Below are 16,893 nucleotides of genomic sequence, written 5' to 3' on the forward strand. Positions count from 1 at the left end.
GCAAAGCTTTATTTTTCAATTTTGCTTTATAAAAAAAAGCCAAATAGAACGGATTTTTTTTTACAATTATAAATAAAAAATAATAGGGGGGAAGGGAATCGAGTTTTGCCCTGTTATAACGTAAACGACACGTGATTGGGATGGTGGGATTTTGACAGATTCTCCAGTTTTATATATACTGTTTTTTTTTTTAAGAAAACAAAAAAGAATGTCTCAGCATTTAAAGCATAAAGTCTTCTACAGGACGAACAGGTCGAATAAAATCCTCAAGGTGAATATTTTTTCTTCATAACACACTGTGGTTTATCTTTATTGAATTTTTTTTTGTGGATTTGATAGGTGGTAAGAGAGCATTATCTTAGAGATGATATTCTGTGTGGTTCGAAGGCTTGCAGTCAGTGCAGCTCTTTGAGCGAAATGGTACTTGACGAGCAGCCGCGTTCAAAGACAAAAGCATTCCCGGAGGACCACTACATATTCCTTGACACGAACGCCGTCCTTGATCAAGTTTGTTTGATTAAATTAATTTTGTTCTTAACTTTTTAATTAACTCACTCGTTACAGATAGACGCTCTCGAAGATCCGTATCTGACGAATATCGTCATACTCCAAACTGTGCTTGAAGAGGTGAAACACAGGAGTGCGACTGTATACAAACGTCTCAAGGAAATCATAGGCGACAAGTCGCGCAAGATATACGTATTTGTAAACGAACACCGACTGTATGTTCCTATTGTTTCTTATGTTGAATGTATACTGATTTTCTTTATGAAATTAAAGGGAGACTTATGTCGAGAGGGAAAACGGTGAATCAGCTAATGACAGAAATGACAGGGCGATTCGAGTGGCTGCTAAGTGGTACGAGGACCATCTCATGACAGTTAAATCCGTCCTGCTTTCAGACGATGCGGATAACAGGCTTAAGTCATTCCAATTCGGAATAACTGCTCTATCTCGTAAGTACATTACAACTTGACAAGCTCAATTTCATCAAAATCCACTAGTTTTAATAACGTTTAATGATACTTTATCAAAAATCTTAAAAAAATTGTCTCTTAAGAAAGACTTTTATATTGGAGCTTTAATAAGTGAATTTTTGTAGTAAGTGATTACGCTGAGGGAACGGATAACGTGACGTTGCTTGAGAGAGTAAGCAGCAAACGATGGTCGCAGATGAAGAACGAGGACGAGACGAAAGATTACACCGCTCATTATCCACTTGCCAGTATTCGCCAGGGGTTGAAAACAGGCAACCTGGTCCAAGGGGTGTATTTCGCGTCTCGAGACAACATTCTAGAAGGGACAGTGAAGACTGAACAAAACGACGTAAGTCAAAATCGTGTTTAATATAAGTAAAAAATAATAATATATTTAAAAACCTGTTAGATTTTATTGCAAGGAAGAGGAAGTATAAATAGGGCAATTGACGGTGATACAGTCGCCGTTGAAATATTGCCCGAGTCTGAATGGAAAGCACCGTCAAATTTAGTCATTGATTCAGGTACGTTTAATGAATCATATAAATTATAGAATCTAGCGTAAACAGACCCTTTATCATGAAGCAAGGATATTTAACATACAAACTTATTTTTTGTGTGGAAGGAAGGTACACTGCAAAAAATACAACAAAGAGAAAAGATTCATACCCCTTTATTGCAGCACTTTCCAGACCATCTCAGTATTTATATTAATCATATTAGTAACATATAAATCAGCTACTCATAAATAAGATGCACTTGCCCAAGGCGACAATCACCAACACCAGTCTTCACATCTTCTTTTTCTGATTTTCCTTGTCTCTGTTTTCTGGACTCTCTTTGTTGATTGACTCATGTCTCAACTGCTTCTTGTAAATTCACAGTACTCTGCACTCTTCATGTCTTGACTTGATTTGATTTTCTAATCTTCCACTTATTTATTTTATAAATTTAGATTGATGGATAGATACTTTTATTTACAATATTATAAACAAATAAAAAAAGTAATAATAAAAAGTATCAAAAATGATGATAACCGAGGCCGTCTTCAAGAGTTCACATCCATTTGAGAAAAGAGAAATTGAATACAACACAAAAATAGTTATAAAAATCAAACATTCAACTTCATGAACTAGACTAGAAAAAAATTTATTTTCTTCTGCTAAAAATACAAAATAGTACAAAAAATAATAAAAGAAAAGTCAATACATTACTTGATTAGTAATTAAAATTTTCAACTAAAAAATTCCTGTAAAACATAGCTTCCTTTACATAATTTATTAAATTATGCAAAAAAAAAAAAAAATCCTGGTGCTCTTTAATATTGGAAAATGACCCAAGAAATGGAGTAAATCTTCATTTTCTTTCTTATTACAAAAGCAGCAATTTATATGTAAAAATTAATTATTATATAATTATTAATTTTTAAAATTACTCTCCTTTCGCTGTAAACTGCATAATATTGGGGCCATCGATTTAGTCTCATTAAGTGAAAGACGAAACATGACCAGTTGGGGCAACGGTTTAGGCGTTGGCATGTTGCTCATCACTATTAGGTGTAAAGGGCCCGGGTTCAAATCCTGTGGCCCTGCATTGAACTCGATGCACTTACAATTTTTTTTTCCCAAAAGATACTGACACCCTGAGGGTAGATATGACCTCTGCTGTTGCGAACCCTCATTTAAATATGTATAAAAAATATAACGACCAATTTGTTTTTATCCACCGTGTTCTCAACAATGAAATCGATTCACCAGAGTTGCATATTTTAATTTTAATGCCACATCAGTCTGCCCACGAAATCTGATTATTCTATCAACTTAACTCGCGCACCAATTACATTTATTATTTACCCCTAAAAACAATGATGGACCTTGCTAATAGACTTCCTGAAGAAGTTGACCTGAACAATATTTTTTCAATATAAACTGAAGAAAATATTAACACCTAAATTGTAATTATAATTATTATTTCTACCTATCAGAATTTAATATCTCTAACTTCCTTATTTTGTTTTATATAGTGTTTTCCTTTATAATTCCTTGTTTTTATGTATTAGATACAGTACTTTTATAAAATGGGCACATGTGCCCATGTATAAATAAATAAATCTACAGTGATCCTGTTAAAGGTTCACCAAATTTAACCTAAAGTCTTTTTCTTCTTTTTCTTAAATGAGGAGTCAATATTTCCTCCATTCAGCAGTCCTGCATTCAAACCTTTACCTTTACCGACGATCCCATAACCTAAGACTTTTATTAGGGTTAAAATTAAAATTTAATTTATAGAAGATGTCGATGAAATCGCTGAAGACGACAACGCTGAGAAGCAAATGACTGGCAAGGTCGTTGGAATTATCAACAGGAAAATTGTGCAATATTGTGGTATACTGCAGCTCTCACCAGTGCATGGGGTACGCTCATATTTTACCAGTATTCCTTGTACAATGAGTATATTTCAGTGATGTACCTAGTGTGTAAATAAATTTACTAATTATATAATTTTGCCTAATTTACCGAACCATTAAAAACCAAGTAAAAGTAGTCTGACTGGGCTTCCATACGAAATTATATTTATAAAAATTTTTTAGCATACAAGGCATTTGTTTGTACCTGCTAAGAAACAAGTGCCTAAAGTGAGAATTGAAACGAGGCAAGGTGAGAGATTGTCAAAAGAAAGGATTGTCGTTGCTATAGATGCGTGGCCAAAGGATTCCAGATATCCTCAGGTAATGCAAACATTTTTCTTTAACTTATTTCAATTATTAATTTTTTTAAAATACATACAGGGCCATTTTGTTCGAGCGTTGGGCCCAATTGGATCAAAAGAGGCCGAGAACGAAGTCCTTTTACTCGAACATGATATACCTTGCGCAAATTTCTCCGAAGCGGTTCTAGCCGACCTGCCAGATGCAAATTGTACAATAAAAGAAGAGGTAATTGTAATTATTGTTCTTTATTTAATCTGTTGTGTTGAGAAATGTGTCGGGTTCGGATTCCGTTACGCGTATCGGCGGAGGGAGCGGCTTGGCAAACAAAGCTTGGAGCATGATCGGCGTGTTGTTGTGCGCTTTTCTCAGCCCGGTCAACTTCTCAGTGGCCATTTTATAAACATACTCTAACGCTTGGCGTTTCTCCTGAAACAATTTTTGTTCAAAAGTTTGATTTTGTTTTTTAACATTGAATTCTTTACCACTAGGGACGTTATGAAGTTCTCCATTGTCTGTATGTCATTCGCCTTCTTCGCAACATGCCATTTCCTTAGTAAATCCTTATCGTAAATTGCTGCAACTAATTCCATTTCTTGATATTCTGTTTTATTATTTGTTAGTGTAAGTTTGCAACAAGAAAACAATAAACAAATTTTCTTATAATTTTTATATACACTCAATTTTACCTTCACGCTTACGTTTTTCGTAGGATTCTTTTAAATTTTTCACTTCCTTCGTGACATCAATTTTCTGCTTTCTTAAACTGCTTATGTTCCTTAGGATTGAACTCATCTCGAGTAGGACAAAATCAAGCTCTTTCAACTCATTGTTCAGCCTTATCTGCATCGAGCTAAAAAAAAAAGAAATCCTTATCCTTGAAATATTTCTCATGAAAGCAACTCACTCGCTATATTTATACATGTCTCGGATTCCCTTGAGGTTTTTAATGAAGGACACGATAGTTTCTAGTTGGAGAAAAAACTGATTTATAGACGACAGAGTTAGTTTACCCTTTATCGCCATGCTATCTTCAATGGCGTTCAACATTTTTGGGTCGATACTGAAACATTTTGATAATATTTGACCGATTGTCTTTGCCAAGTGTAAAGATTCCAGCCATGCCTACATGCTCCCTATAAAGAGCAAGGCTGTCATGCAGATCTTTACAGGTTATGTGTACTAAAATATTTACGCTTTGGTAAATATTATTAAGGAAAAAGTGGTGAATTAACAAACAATAATTTATTATATTATTACATTAGAGAAACTTTGACAGAGATAAAAAATGACAAATTTAAGTAAGAACTTAAAACTAAAATATTAGTATGTCATTATTAGGACGTTATTTTATTCTTTATTTTTTTTTACTTTTTATTTTTTAAAATTTGTCATTGACAAAAGCTGAATGGTCTTTCATTAACATTACCAGTTTAAATGGTACTGGTTCACTTACTGGATCAATCTAAACTTGATGGTTTTTTATTTTACTCAAACGTGTTGAGTTTTTTTACTGAAGATGGTGCAAAACCGAAACACTTTTGAGTAGCGCCAAAAACCTGTGAGGTAGACGGACTCAGTAAGTTCAGCAAGCAACTGACTTACTGTTCACTTACTCAAAATTAATGATGATAAAATAAAGGAATTTTATATTTTCTATGAAACAGTTGTTTATTTATTTTAACACATGAAATTTTAAATTTTGCAATAAAGATCAACCCAGTAAATTTATATTTTAACATTTGAAATTGAACTTGTAAAGGTTTATTTCAATCAAAGTTTGAATTAAATATATTATGGATTATGTATTAAATTGAGTTGTTTATATTTTTATTTATTAAAATAAAAACCATCTGTGAAGTTTATAAAGTGAAAATATTTTTAAGCTTACAGGATATCATTTTTTTTGTCCAGTTCTTCCGCCACCAGGAGATTCTTAACTTCCGACATTTGATACTGTCTTTTTTCTCGAATATTGTGTACTGTATTAATTTACCAACTTGGCCTTTGTTCTTTGGAATGAAAATGTTTAAAAATATGTTCCTCCGCCATTTTGATAATGTGTAAAAATTATAAAAGAATGAATTTAAAAAAATTCTTCTGCTGTGATCGTACAGGAGATAAAGCGTCGTGTTGATCTGAGAGACAAGGTGATCTGCTCCGTCGACCCACCCGGTTGTACAGATATTGACGATGCGCTGCACTGCATCAAGCTGCCGAACGGCAACTTTGAAGTCGGCGTGCACATCGCAGACGTCAGCCATTACATCAGGCCTGGCACAGCACTGGACAAAGAAGCCGCTTTGAGGTCAACAACTGTTTACCTTACTGATAAAAGAATTGACATGATTCCTGGTGAGGATTTAAAATTTATTTCCCTTCAACAATTTTTAAAGTTAAATGTGCAATTTTTATATGGATCTGCTAATTTCTTTTCTAGCCCTGCTCAGTTCGAATCTCTGCTCACTTCAAGGAGGAGAAGAAAGACTTGCTTTTTCTTGCGTTTGGGAATTAACTCCTGATGCCAAAATTGTCTCAACCAAGGTGCACAAGTCGGTCATAAAATCAAAAGCTGCGTTGACTTATGCGGCGGCTCAGGCGATCATAGACGACATAAAAGACACCACAGAGGTCGCCGAATCACTCAGGGGGCTTAACTTTCTTGCGAAAAAATTAAAAAACGAGCGTATTAAGAATGGTGCTCTTTGCCTCGCCTCTTCTGAAATAAGGTATATAATATTTTGCCAATCACACTTGAATAAATTATTTAAAAAAAGAAGAATTTGTTCAGATTTCATGTTGATACGGAAACAAACGACCCGGTAGATGTTGTCGCCAAGAAGTTGATGGAGACCAACTCTATGGTTGAGGAGTTTATGTTGTTAGCAAACATATCGACGGCAAAGATCATTTGGAAAGAATTTCCTGAGTGTGCTTTGTTGCGTCGGCACCCTGAGCCGCCTCCTTCAAATTTTGAACCTCTTGTGAAAGCAGCATTGCAACAGGTAGGATAACTGCAAAATTAATCAGTTGTAATTTCAGTATGATTCATTCCTTGATAGGTGTTTCTTTTAACTCTCGGTATAGTTAGAAATTTCTAACATATCAGTGTGCATACAAGCTGTATTTTTGGGGTTAGAAATTTTTAAAAAATTAATTTTATAGTGTATGTACAAGGTAACAAAAAGTATAATCTGCTTTTAATTAGACTACAAATTCAGGGAAAAACTGAGGGTTGTGAGGTTAAAATCTCTTGTAAAGCAAACATTTTAGGCTAAAACTGATTAAATTCTACATTTTAGGTTTAACAATATTTTTTTAAGCTAAAATGCATGTAAAGCCCATGTTTATGAATTAAAAAACATCATGACAAACGTACATCTTTTTATCTTAACTGGACCGGACAACTATGTAAAACTAACTTTTTAGTGCTAAACCTTGTTCAAAATGTACTGTTTTTAGCCTCATATATAATTTTTGTACCAAACTTTTTCTCAAAAGCCTCTGACTCATTTTTTTAAAGCTGCTTAATCTCAAGACAAATATACTTTTTAAGTTCACTAGTTTCATGGTCCGCTTGACCAATCTTACAGTTAATTAGGGTTTTTAGTTGAGATAAAAAAAGTCAATGGCACGAGCGGGATTCGAGCCCACTATCTTTGGCAAGATACGCCGCTGCTCTACCACTTGAGCTATCGTGACCTCGATCCACTCGGACACTAACTTCCCATCTCAACCCCACCTTTTAATTTTCCCTACTTTTTGCCATTTTTCAAATGTCGTGTAATTAATCATTTGTCGCCAAGAATCAAATAGATTATACGACATTCTAGCCGAAGATCGTGGGTTTGAACCCCGATCGTGCCATTGACTTTTTTATCTCAATTAAAAACCTTAATTAATTGTAAGATATTAATTGGTCAAGCGGACCACGAAACTAGTGAATTTAATAAGTTTAAAATGAAGTATACCTTCACTAAAGCTCTCCGTGGCCATTTCATTTGTCGCCAAGAATCAAATAGATTACACGACATTTGAAAAATGGCAAAAGGAGAGAAAATTCAAAAGGTGTGGTTGAGATGGGAAGTGGATCGAGGTCACGATAGCTCAAGTGGTAGAGCAGCGGCATATCTAGCTGAAGATCGTGGGTTCGAATCCCGCTCGTGCCATTGACTTTTTTATCTCAACTAAAAACCTTAATTACTTGTAAGATACTTTTTAAGGTTAAAAATTGATATAAAACATTTTACAGGATTAAAATTAGTAAAAATAACTCATTCAAGCTGAAACTTGAACAAATAACTCCTTTAAGCATTTTCTTAATTGAAATTATGCAGCAATGATTTTTAAGAAAGGCCATGAATGAAATTTTTTTAGGGTTTTGAGTTGGATGTTTCGTCTGGTAAGGCGCTTGCTGAGAGCCTGGACTTGGCCGTCAAGGAGGACAACAGCTATTTTAACGTGATGCTGCGTATAGTGACGACTAGATGCATGATGCAGGCAGTGTACTTTTGCAGCGGGATACTGCCTGAAAAGGATTTCTTCCATTACGGTCTGGCGACGCCGATTTACACGCATTTCACCTCACCGATTAGGAGGTACTCGGACATAATCGTACACAGGCTCTTGGCAGCGCATATCGGAGCCGACACGACATATACCGATCTGCTCAATAAGAAAAAACTAGACGAACTGTGCAAGAACATGAACTACAGGAAACGCATGGCCCAGTATGCCAGTAGGGCTTCAGTCGCCCTCCATACAAGAGTACGCTTATTAATCTATTTTAATATTTACTGCCGAATACTAAAAAAACTTTCTTTTTTCAGATATTCTTCCGAAAAAAGGTTGAAAACGAAGAAGGGTACATTCTGTTTGTCAAAAAGAACGCGTTGCAGATCCTCATTCCGAAATACGGCCTCGAAGGGAATGTCTTGCTTACTTCAAAGGACAAAAAGACCCCGAGCCCTTTTGTTTTCAACAGCGAAGTAAGTTTTTATAAAAAATATAAAATATAATTAAAATTTATTTATTTATTTTTTTTCAGGACCATACACAAAGAGCAGGTGATGTCGTTTTCCACCCGTTTGACCGCGTCATCGTCCAGTTGAGTGTTGACACGTCAAACGTCCAGCATGAAAAGCTTCAAATGATCCTGGTCGAGCCACACATTCCCGGATTTTCGATTACAAACACCGAAGACCTGGTGCCGGGTGAAGGAGAAGGATTTTAGTCTTGTAAATATTTTTTTTTTCAAAAATAAATTTTTTTAAAATAAAACAGTAATATTTTTATTTTCATCTTATTTTCAAAAGATGGAAATGTATTAAAATAATATATACTAAACTCCTTATATAAAAATAGACATTGCCGTGAAAAATATCACTTTTTTTTTAATTTATCACAATCTTTTTTTTTTTTTTTTTTTAACTATAGCATAATACTATACTGTCATGAGCATTTTTATTTTGTTTTCGTTTTTCAAAGCTTAGCTGATAGTTTCATGTAAGTGGTCAATCTTCCATTGAATGCGATATCAATAACCTCTGTCATTTTGTTTACAAGGATGATGTCAATGTTGTCCTAGAAAGAATAATTAATTAATTATTATTCAGTACAATGTATTTCAGGATATTTTAACTGACAAGCTGTTCTTTTGGAATGTCGGCAAGAAGAGATTCTGATTTTTTGGGCATGATAACCTTTTTGATCCCGTTACGCACGGCAGATAGGACTTTTTCCTTGATACCTCCCACCTATAAATAAATTTAAATAAATATTTAAAATATAGAATGATAAATCTATAATTTAACTTACCGGCAATACCTGCCCTTGAAGGGATAATTCCCCAGTCATGGCAAGGTCAGGTACGATGGGCATGTCTGCGAACAGTGAAATCAACGCCGTGGCGAGAGTGACGCCTGCCGAAGGGCCTTCTTTTTCCACAGCACCGGCCGGCATATGGACATGCACATCAATTTCGTTCATCACATCTTCACCGAACTCTACTAAACCGTACTGACAATTTGATACATTAAAAACACGAAGGCTGCGATATTGAAAATGAATTTACCATCGCAGCATTCGCTCGAACCCAGTTCAAGGCGATTTTCGCGGATTCAGACAGGACTTTCCCAACTCGGCCGGTCAGTAAGAGTTCGCCTTTTCCGTATGGGAACTGACGCGCCTCGATTATGATGATCGCACCTCCAACAGGGGTGTAAGAAAGCCCGACAGCCACTCCTGACATAACCCCTGCCAGGCAATCTTCCAAGCTCGTCTCGCTGAATTTTTCCCTCTGAAAATTGACCATTCCAAAATCGTAATTTTTCTATTTAATTCAAAACCTTACCCCTAGTATTTCAATGATTTTATCTTGGTCGATGACAATAGGGAATATATCTTCATGCGTGTTTGAATCAGCAACCGTAAGTGCCACGCTCCTGCATACTGCGGCGATGTTTCTCTCGGCATTTCTTACTCCTGATTCTAATGTGTATCTTCTGACTAAAAAAAATTGCTTATAATATACATATAATCAGAATAGGCTAAAATGACTTACTGAGATATTCAATGGACTCGTCTGGTAAATGGAAATACTCGGGCTTCAAACCATGCATGTCAATTTGTTTAGGTAGTAAGTAGCTTTTAACAATCTGACATTTTTCTTCCTGTAATGGAAAAACCTGTCTTAAGCTGTCATATTGATTTCAGCATAGAAAAAATTGGCCAAAGTTGAAATTTTTAAAATTTATTTGTAGATTATTTATTATTATTTATTTTTCCTCTACCAGTCAACACACCCAGAGGATACATGTTAAGAAAAATCAGCCAACGCTGGCACTTGTTGTGGGAGATTAAAGGATGAGGAGGTCAGGAGGCCATTGTCGATTAAGGCAAAGTGTAGAGAAAGCTTGGGCAGTAGGGTGTAAGATTGATTGAAAGCTTGAGTTTGTTAAACAAAAGGAACATTGAGGTTGGTAACATAGAAAGAGAGGACCGTGGCTGCCATGTGGTTAGGGTGCCCAAATCGTATTTGCCACACTAGCACTCCTGAGTTTGAATTCAGGTGGTTTTTTAATTAAAATTAGAAAATAGAAAATTAGATAATTTTTAATTTTAATACTATTGTATGAAAAATTTATTGTAAAGAGGTTGGATCCCTCATTTGCAACACCCAATGGGTAGTCATAAGTCCTCCTTTAGGACAGGAATTACTTTACTTAGTAGTAATGATCTTTGATTAATTGAAGTCTTGTCTTTTGATTGGAAGGATTGGTTGTGCTGAATACTGGATGGCTTAGTGGGGCTCCATATGTCCAAAATGGTTGCAGTAATGTCTTGTAAAGAGTTAGTTTATTTCTGAATGTCTTGGAAGTCTTTTTGTCTGAGGCCCAGTTCACACGGAGGCAATCGGTATGACATACTGATTTTTAATCGCTAGATACTTTTTCTATAGAACCACCTTACTCTTACTTGTTTTTAGCCTAATTAAATATCAAAGAGCTACAGCTTCTAACTCGTACATTATAAAAATATGATAGAATCGATTTTCTTAATCAACATTTTGAATCGGTCATAGTCCACAATGGAAGGCCTACCACGACATTCCCTCTCTTCAAGATCGAAATTTTCAAGATGAAATCTCTGAAACCATCACTGCACCTTGCATTCGGTAATGCTTCCCGCTCCCGAAACTGTATTGATGTTATGTGCGGTTTGGGCCACACTTCACCCAAGTTTAAATTTGTACAAGTGTTTGATCAAAATCTAGTTTGCACATATTTAATTTCACGGGTCCTCACTATTATAAAATTCAATATAAACTAAAAGTTAGTGCCATGAGTGTGATTTGAACCCATGACCTTCGGCTAAATAGGCTGCTGCTCTACCTCTTGTAGAGCAGCGGGTTCGAATCTTGCTCGTCGCACTTTTTCATTTCAATAAAAAACCTTATATAAAAAGATTAATTAATTGAAATAAGTAATTTGATCAATAGACCACTAAATATAATGGATTTAATAAACTAAAATGTTTTGTTTAAAAGGTAACAGTTAAAATCCATTAAAGATTTAGCTTTGTTTACATGACAAGCACCTGCAAAATTGAAACAAATTTTCAAAACCTGCCTTAATTTTGCACCAACCCAATATATTCCAATATATAAACTTTATCAACAAAAATACTGAATTATAATAAAATATTTTGTACATACTGTTGTGTAACCGGAGACTTCTATGACTTCCATCCTGTCGACTAGCGCTGGCTGGATTGTCTTAATTGTGTTGGCCGTCGCCAGAAAAACGATTTGTGAAAGGTCAAACGGTATGTTCAGATAATGATCAACAAAATGCCTGTTCTGTTCTGGGTCTAGGACTTCCAAGAGCGCAGACGATGGATCGCCTTGTGTTCCAAACCCCTTAAAAAAGTTATTTATTGTAAATCCCTTATTGGAAATGTACAAAATAAATTACCAGCTTATCTATCTCATCGAATAGTATTACGGGGTTGTTTTCACCGGCGTTTTTCAAAGCTTGTATTATGCGTCCGCACATCGCTCCGACATAGGCTTTCCTATGGCCCCTGATTACACTAGGGTTAGACACTCCGCCAAGGCAAATCCTGTTTAAAATGATAATTAGAACATTTTTTAAAAATTGTTTTAAATTTTAAAATAAAGAATAACCTTTGAAACTTGCGACCCATGATGTTTGCGATCGACCTGCCCACACTCGTCTTTCCAACTCCTGGTGGCCCAACGAAACAAAGTATCGGTGCATTCAGGTTGTCCTTTTTCAAACGTTTTACAGCTAAGTATTCAAGAACTCTTTTCTTCACTTGCATTAATGCGTAATGATCCTTGTCTAAAGTCTGAAAAAAAAATCTAATTGTAAATTGACTTATTGAAAGATTATGTTTAAAAATTAAAATACCTTTCTGGCTTCACTTATGTTTATTTCCTTTGTGCTGGACACGGACCATGGGAGTGAGAGGATAAGATCAAGGTACGAATGGATTACAACGTGTTCTGGGTTGTTAGTTGACATCCTTTCCAATTTTGCAAGTTCCTGCTCTGCAACTTTGCTCGCCGCTTCTGGTAAATTAACCGCTCTAAAAATTTCAATTAATTTTATTTCAGTTGGTCAATATTTATAAAAAAGAAATAAAAACATACTTTAATCTCTCACGAAGATCTTTGATGTCTTTTACATTTGAGTTACGAGGCCCTCCATTGATTATATACGATCCACCACCTGGTAGAGGCATGTTTGAACCCATTATCGCAGGATATTGCATTTTTACAGTATCATCTACAAAAATATTTGATTACCTGACAAATTTCTTCTAAATAAAAAAAATTAAATTAAACTCACCTTCGTACTTTTCAATTAAAGCAACAGTTTTCTTGAGCCTTTCTAGAGGATCAAGCGATATCAAAATATCAACGCGGTCTTCAAAAGTGGTCGCAACGATATCAGCACAGGCATCGATCAGCATTATTCTTGTGTGCGAAGCGAGCCCAAAGTGGGCGGCGCCTTCGAAAGCCAGCTGCTTTTTCAATATTCTGGGGATGTTCGATACGAGGGTCTGCCAGTTTTCAATGGATTCAGTCGTCTCTTTTACTATCAAGTCTTTAACGATGATGATAGGCACTTTTACTTCGCCTGCCAAACTGGCAACTTTGAACCTGCAAATACCTACGACGACAACGTGCAACTTCGACTCTCCGTTTTGAGATGTGTACACGTTCTTGACATATCCTAGCGAGCCAATCATGCCTTTCTCCTTTATCTGTAAAATTGACAAAAAATGTGAATTATCTATCATTGCAGTCTTTTTTTTTTTTTTAATACAACTTACAACTTCTTCATTTTTTGATGGGATAAAGCCTAAGATATAGTCATCATCTTCAGATTCCATATAATATTTGAGCGTTTTTATACTGAAAAATTAAAATCAATAATTGATTATGTGGTGTGCTTTTGAAAATATCCTTTATCAATTTGATTTTAAAAACTATAAATTGTGACCCAACTTGCAACAAAGATTTAAATGCTAAAATGTACCCCTTAACCATATTAAACCAATCTCCTGAACTGACAAAAATATATAATTACTTAATTACTTATTGTAAAATAATATTTAGTCAATACATAAGCAGACATTTGTCTTTGCAGTAGTAGCTGATTTAGATAGTTTCTTATTAGTGAGAGTATATTTGTTGTATGATACTACTCAGTTAATTATTTGTAACTCAATATTTTTTTTGTAGAAATAGCCATTAATAATAAAATCTGTGAGACTATTTTATTGTAGAAGTGTCTTTATAGTCACTATCAATTCAGGGTTGACTATCTTTCTTGGTATATACATTTCTTTTACACTAATAGTCTATAAAGTGGTCAATTAGTCTTTGTTGGTGGAAGATCTTTGTAGTGTAACAATATTCAACCAAGTGTTGAATTAGTTATTTGTTAGAGGAAGTGTCATTGCATTATAATAATGACAGTGTTACAGACCTTGTCAACATTGGGACTGAGTCAGTCTTCAAAGAATTTTGAAACTATTTATTAAAAACTTATTTATCTCAATTTGTAGACTTTTTTGCTCTGATGATAACCATAAAATAGAACGAAAGCTTGGCAAATAACATTTGAATTTTTTATTTAGACAATACAGAGATACAGATTATTTATGAATGTAACAATATTCAATTAAGTGGTTAATTGGTTATTTGTTAGTAAAAGTGTCTTTGTAGTATTAGTCAATTTAGAAGTATTTAGATCTTTCTTGACAAATTTTTTTACATTAATATTCAATTAAGTGTTAGTTATTTGTTGGAAAAAGTGTCTGTAATAATAGTCAATCCATGGGTAGTTAGATCTTTTTTGGTACTTTTTTTACAATAATGATCCATTGTATGGTTAATTCCTTTGTTGGTGACTTTGTAGTGTAATAAAATATTATTATACTACAATTAAGTGGTTAATGACTTATTTGTTGGTGTGTCTTTGTAATATAATAATCTTCAATTAAGTAAGCGGTTAATTAGTTATTTGTTTGGGGCAATGGTGGCCGCAACAGTTTAGGCATTGACACATCACATCACTGTAAGGTAAAGGTCCCTGTTTCGAGTGTAGCGGCCCTGCATTCAAACGCGACTATTTTACAAATGGACTTTTTTTAAAAACACTGGCACCCTGAGGGTTCATATAATCTCATAATTGAAATTTTTATTGCTTAAAAAAAAAAAAAGAAAAAAAGTGGGATAAAATGCAAAAAATGTCTTAAAGAAAAATCAATTTGCGATAAAAAAAGAAAAAAAGTGGGATTACATGAGAATACTTTATTAGTAGAAATGTGTTTGTAGTAACAGTCAATGCAGGGTTAGTCGGATCTTTCTTCAAATATTTTTTTACAGTAATATTCAATTAAATGGCTAATCGGTTCTTTGTTGGTGGAAGTGTCTTTGTATTGTAATAATATTTAATTAAATGTTTAAGCAGTTATTAGCTCACATAATTGTCTTTGTAAAATAATAATATTCAATTAAGTGGTTAATAAATCATTTGTTGGTAAAATTGTGTGTGTAGATATAGTCATTAAAAGCTAAATCTCTGCGATTACTTTGTTGGTAGAATTGTCTTTGTAGTAATAGTCAATCAACAGTTAGTTTGATCTTTCTTGGTATATTTTTTTAAATGGTTAATCAGTTCTTTGTTGTGGAAGTGTCTTTGTAGTATAATAATATTCCATTATGTGGTTAATTAGTTATTTGTTGGTAAAGATGTATTAGATGTAGATATAGTCAACCAAGGGTTAGTTGGATCTTTCTTGGTATATTTTTTTACAGTAATAATCAATTAACTGGTTAATCAGTTATTTGTTGGTGCGAATGTCTTTGTAGTATATATTTAATTAAGTAGTTAATAGTTATTTATTGGTAAAAGTGTGTTTGTAGAGATAGTCATTAAAAGCTAAATCTCTAATGGTAGAAGTGTCTTTGTAGTAATAGTCAATCAAGGGTTAGTATCTTTTGTTGTGGAAGTGTCTTTGTAGTATAATAATATTCAATTAAGTGGCTAATTTGTTGCTAAAAGTTTTTTTTTCTTTCAAGAATTAGTCATTATTAGCCAAATCTGTGAGATTACTTTACTTGTAGAAGTGCTTTGTAGTTGTCGATCCAAAGGTAGTTGGATCTTTTTTGGTAAGATTAATTAATTAATTAATGATTACAATTAATTTGTTATTTGTTGGTGTGTCTGTAATGTAATAATATTAAATTAAGTGGTTGATTAGTTATTTGCTGGTAAAAGTATTTTTTTTTGTAGAAATAGTCATTATTAGCCAGATCTGTGAGAGTACTTTTTTGGTGAGAGTGTATTTTAATAATTCAAGGGTAGTTGAATGTTGTTGTCTTTATAGTCAATAACCAATTCAATAACTTGTTCCTTTTGTATTAATAGCCTACAAAAATCTGTATAAATCGATTGTGGTTGTGTCTTTCTAGTAATAGTCACTTTAATGTCACTAATAATTAGTTATTTTCAACAAACTAACAGATAAATTTTGTGAATCCAATTTCAGTTATGGATCCAGGATGTCATATTTAAATGAATTGTGGATCGCAATAACTGGTTTAAATAATTATGTAACAAAAAAATTAGTAAGGTAAGAAGTTTAATGTGCCTTTCATGATGCTTGTAATTATCAGATAGCAACATACATTAAGCATATAGATACTAGATAATGAAGAATAGCTAGGTTTGCTGGTTTTTAAGTGCTTTTGGACATTATTTCTTCCATGATTGTGTCCATACTCAAAACACCTGCTTCAAGTGGAGTAGCTCAACGGTTTCTCTGCAAGTTTGCTAACACCAGTTTACACTTAAATGTATTATTTAATGATTTGAAATTGTTCTTCTGCGAGCTGGACCTTCCGGATCACAGAGATGGACTCACTTGTCTTCTGATGAGATGACTATCTTCTTGGACATGCCCGGGAGTAAGACCGTGTCGGAGAAGATCAGGCCGACCTTCTTCGGCAGTTTCACTTTAATCATATTGTCAATCGTAAGAAGAACGAGGAGTCAGGGCAGAACGGTCTGGAATGATCGGTGATTAATTTCTACGCAGTTAAACATTAAACCCAGAAACTTTTTTTTATCTTAGATCTTGATTTTTGTACAATCATAAAGAAACCTTTTC

The 16,893-nt window shown here is 34.2% G+C and overlaps 3 protein-coding genes across 9 annotated transcripts; 1 reads left to right on the forward strand and 2 right to left on the reverse strand.

Annotated features, from left to right (window-relative positions):
* The first annotated feature begins 62 nt into the window (after positions 1-62).
* On the forward strand, positions 63-8,970 carry LOC106669572 (exosome complex exonuclease RRP44). Its single transcript, XM_014399131.2, has 15 exons — positions 63-271; positions 340-507; positions 565-722; positions 781-956; positions 1,103-1,326; positions 1,387-1,501; positions 3,266-3,390; positions 3,568-3,705; positions 3,766-3,912; positions 5,802-6,039; positions 6,125-6,413; positions 6,476-6,689; positions 8,062-8,451; positions 8,514-8,672; positions 8,732-8,970. The coding sequence occupies exons 1-15, from the start codon at positions 209-211 to the stop codon at positions 8,915-8,917; spliced, it is 2,790 nt and encodes a 929-aa protein (XP_014254617.1). The 5' UTR covers positions 63-208; the 3' UTR covers positions 8,918-8,970.
* LOC106669573 lies at positions 3,914-5,763 on the reverse strand. Of its 5 annotated transcripts, none has more exons than XM_014399136.1 (5): positions 5,576-5,763; positions 4,592-4,747; positions 4,386-4,537; positions 4,170-4,267; positions 3,914-4,113 (listed from the first exon to the last, which is right to left on the reverse strand). In XM_014399136.1, exons 1-5 carry the CDS (start codon positions 5,632-5,634, stop codon positions 3,937-3,939), a joined length of 642 nt encoding a protein of 213 aa, XP_014254622.1. In that variant the 5' UTR covers positions 5,635-5,763; the 3' UTR covers positions 3,914-3,936. The 5 variants fall into 5 exon arrangements, with proteins under 5 accessions (XP_014254622.1, XP_014254621.1, XP_014254618.1 ...); XM_014399135.1 differs by having other exon boundaries at positions 4,374-4,537; XM_014399132.1 differs by having other exon boundaries at positions 4,170-4,288; positions 4,374-4,537.
* A 72-nt stretch (positions 8,971-9,042) lies between the features above and the next one.
* Positions 9,043-16,889, reverse strand: LOC106669579 (lon protease homolog 2, peroxisomal-like). 3 transcript variants are annotated; one of them, XM_014399151.2, is made up of 14 exons: positions 16,648-16,888; positions 13,546-13,627; positions 13,059-13,476; positions 12,860-12,995; positions 12,618-12,795; positions 12,371-12,555; positions 12,159-12,306; positions 11,900-12,103; positions 10,247-10,355; positions 10,037-10,191; positions 9,758-9,982; positions 9,502-9,702; positions 9,330-9,440; positions 9,043-9,267 (listed from the first exon to the last, which is right to left on the reverse strand). In XM_014399151.2, exons 1-14 carry the CDS (start codon positions 16,746-16,748, stop codon positions 9,166-9,168), a joined length of 2,355 nt encoding a protein of 784 aa, XP_014254637.1. In that variant the 5' UTR covers positions 16,749-16,888; the 3' UTR covers positions 9,043-9,165. The 3 variants fall into 3 exon arrangements, 2 of the variants coding, with proteins under 2 accessions (XP_014254637.1, XP_014254638.1); XR_001340947.2 differs by lacking the exon at positions 9,043-9,267 and having other exon boundaries at positions 9,366-9,440; positions 9,502-9,689; positions 16,648-16,889; XM_014399152.2 differs by lacking the exons at positions 9,043-9,267; positions 9,330-9,440 and having other exon boundaries at positions 9,601-9,692; positions 16,648-16,889.
* Positions 16,890-16,893: the final 4 nt, after the last annotated feature.

This window comes from Cimex lectularius, unplaced genomic scaffold, assembly GCF_000648675.2.
Source record: "Cimex lectularius strain Harlan isolate CLEC.00 unplaced genomic scaffold, Clec_2.1 scaffold229, whole genome shotgun sequence".
NCBI lineage: Eukaryota > Metazoa > Arthropoda > Insecta > Hemiptera > Cimicidae > Cimex > Cimex lectularius.

Bases quoted from the DNA above. Each gene is read 5' to 3' on its own strand.
- LOC106669572 (XM_014399131.2), top strand. From the start codon at position 209: ATGTCTCAGCATTTAAAGCATAAAGTCTTCTACAGGACGAACAGGTCG. The intron at 3,391-3,567 runs GTACGCTCATAT...AAAATTTTTTAG, and splicing joins AGCTCTCACCAGTGCATGGG to CATACAAGGCATTTGTTTGT. The intron at 6,414-6,475 runs GTATATAATATT...GAATTTGTTCAG, and splicing joins CTCGCCTCTTCTGAAATAAG to ATTTCATGTTGATACGGAAA.
- LOC106669573 (XM_014399132.1), bottom strand. From the start codon at position 5,634: ATGTCGGAAGTTAAGAATCTCCTGGTGGCGGAAGAACTGGACAAAAAA. The intron at 4,748-5,575 runs GTAAGCTTAAAA...AAAATGTTTCAG, and splicing joins GACAAAAAAAATGATATCCT to TATCGACCCAAAAATGTTGA. The intron at 4,289-4,373 runs GTAAAATTGAGT...ATAATAAAACAG, and splicing joins CGAAAAACGTAAGCGTGAAG to AATATCAAGAAATGGAATTA.
- LOC106669579 (XM_014399151.2), bottom strand. From the start codon at position 16,748: ATGATTAAAGTGAAACTGCCGAAGAAGGTCGGCCTGATCTTCTCCGAC. The intron at 12,556-12,617 runs GTATTTTAATTT...TTTTTTTTTCAG, and splicing joins ACATAAGTGAAGCCAGAAAG to ACTTTAGACAAGGATCATTA. The intron at 10,192-10,246 runs GTAAGTCATTTT...AATTTTTTTTAG, and splicing joins CGAGTCCATTGAATATCTCA to TCAGAAGATACACATTAGAA.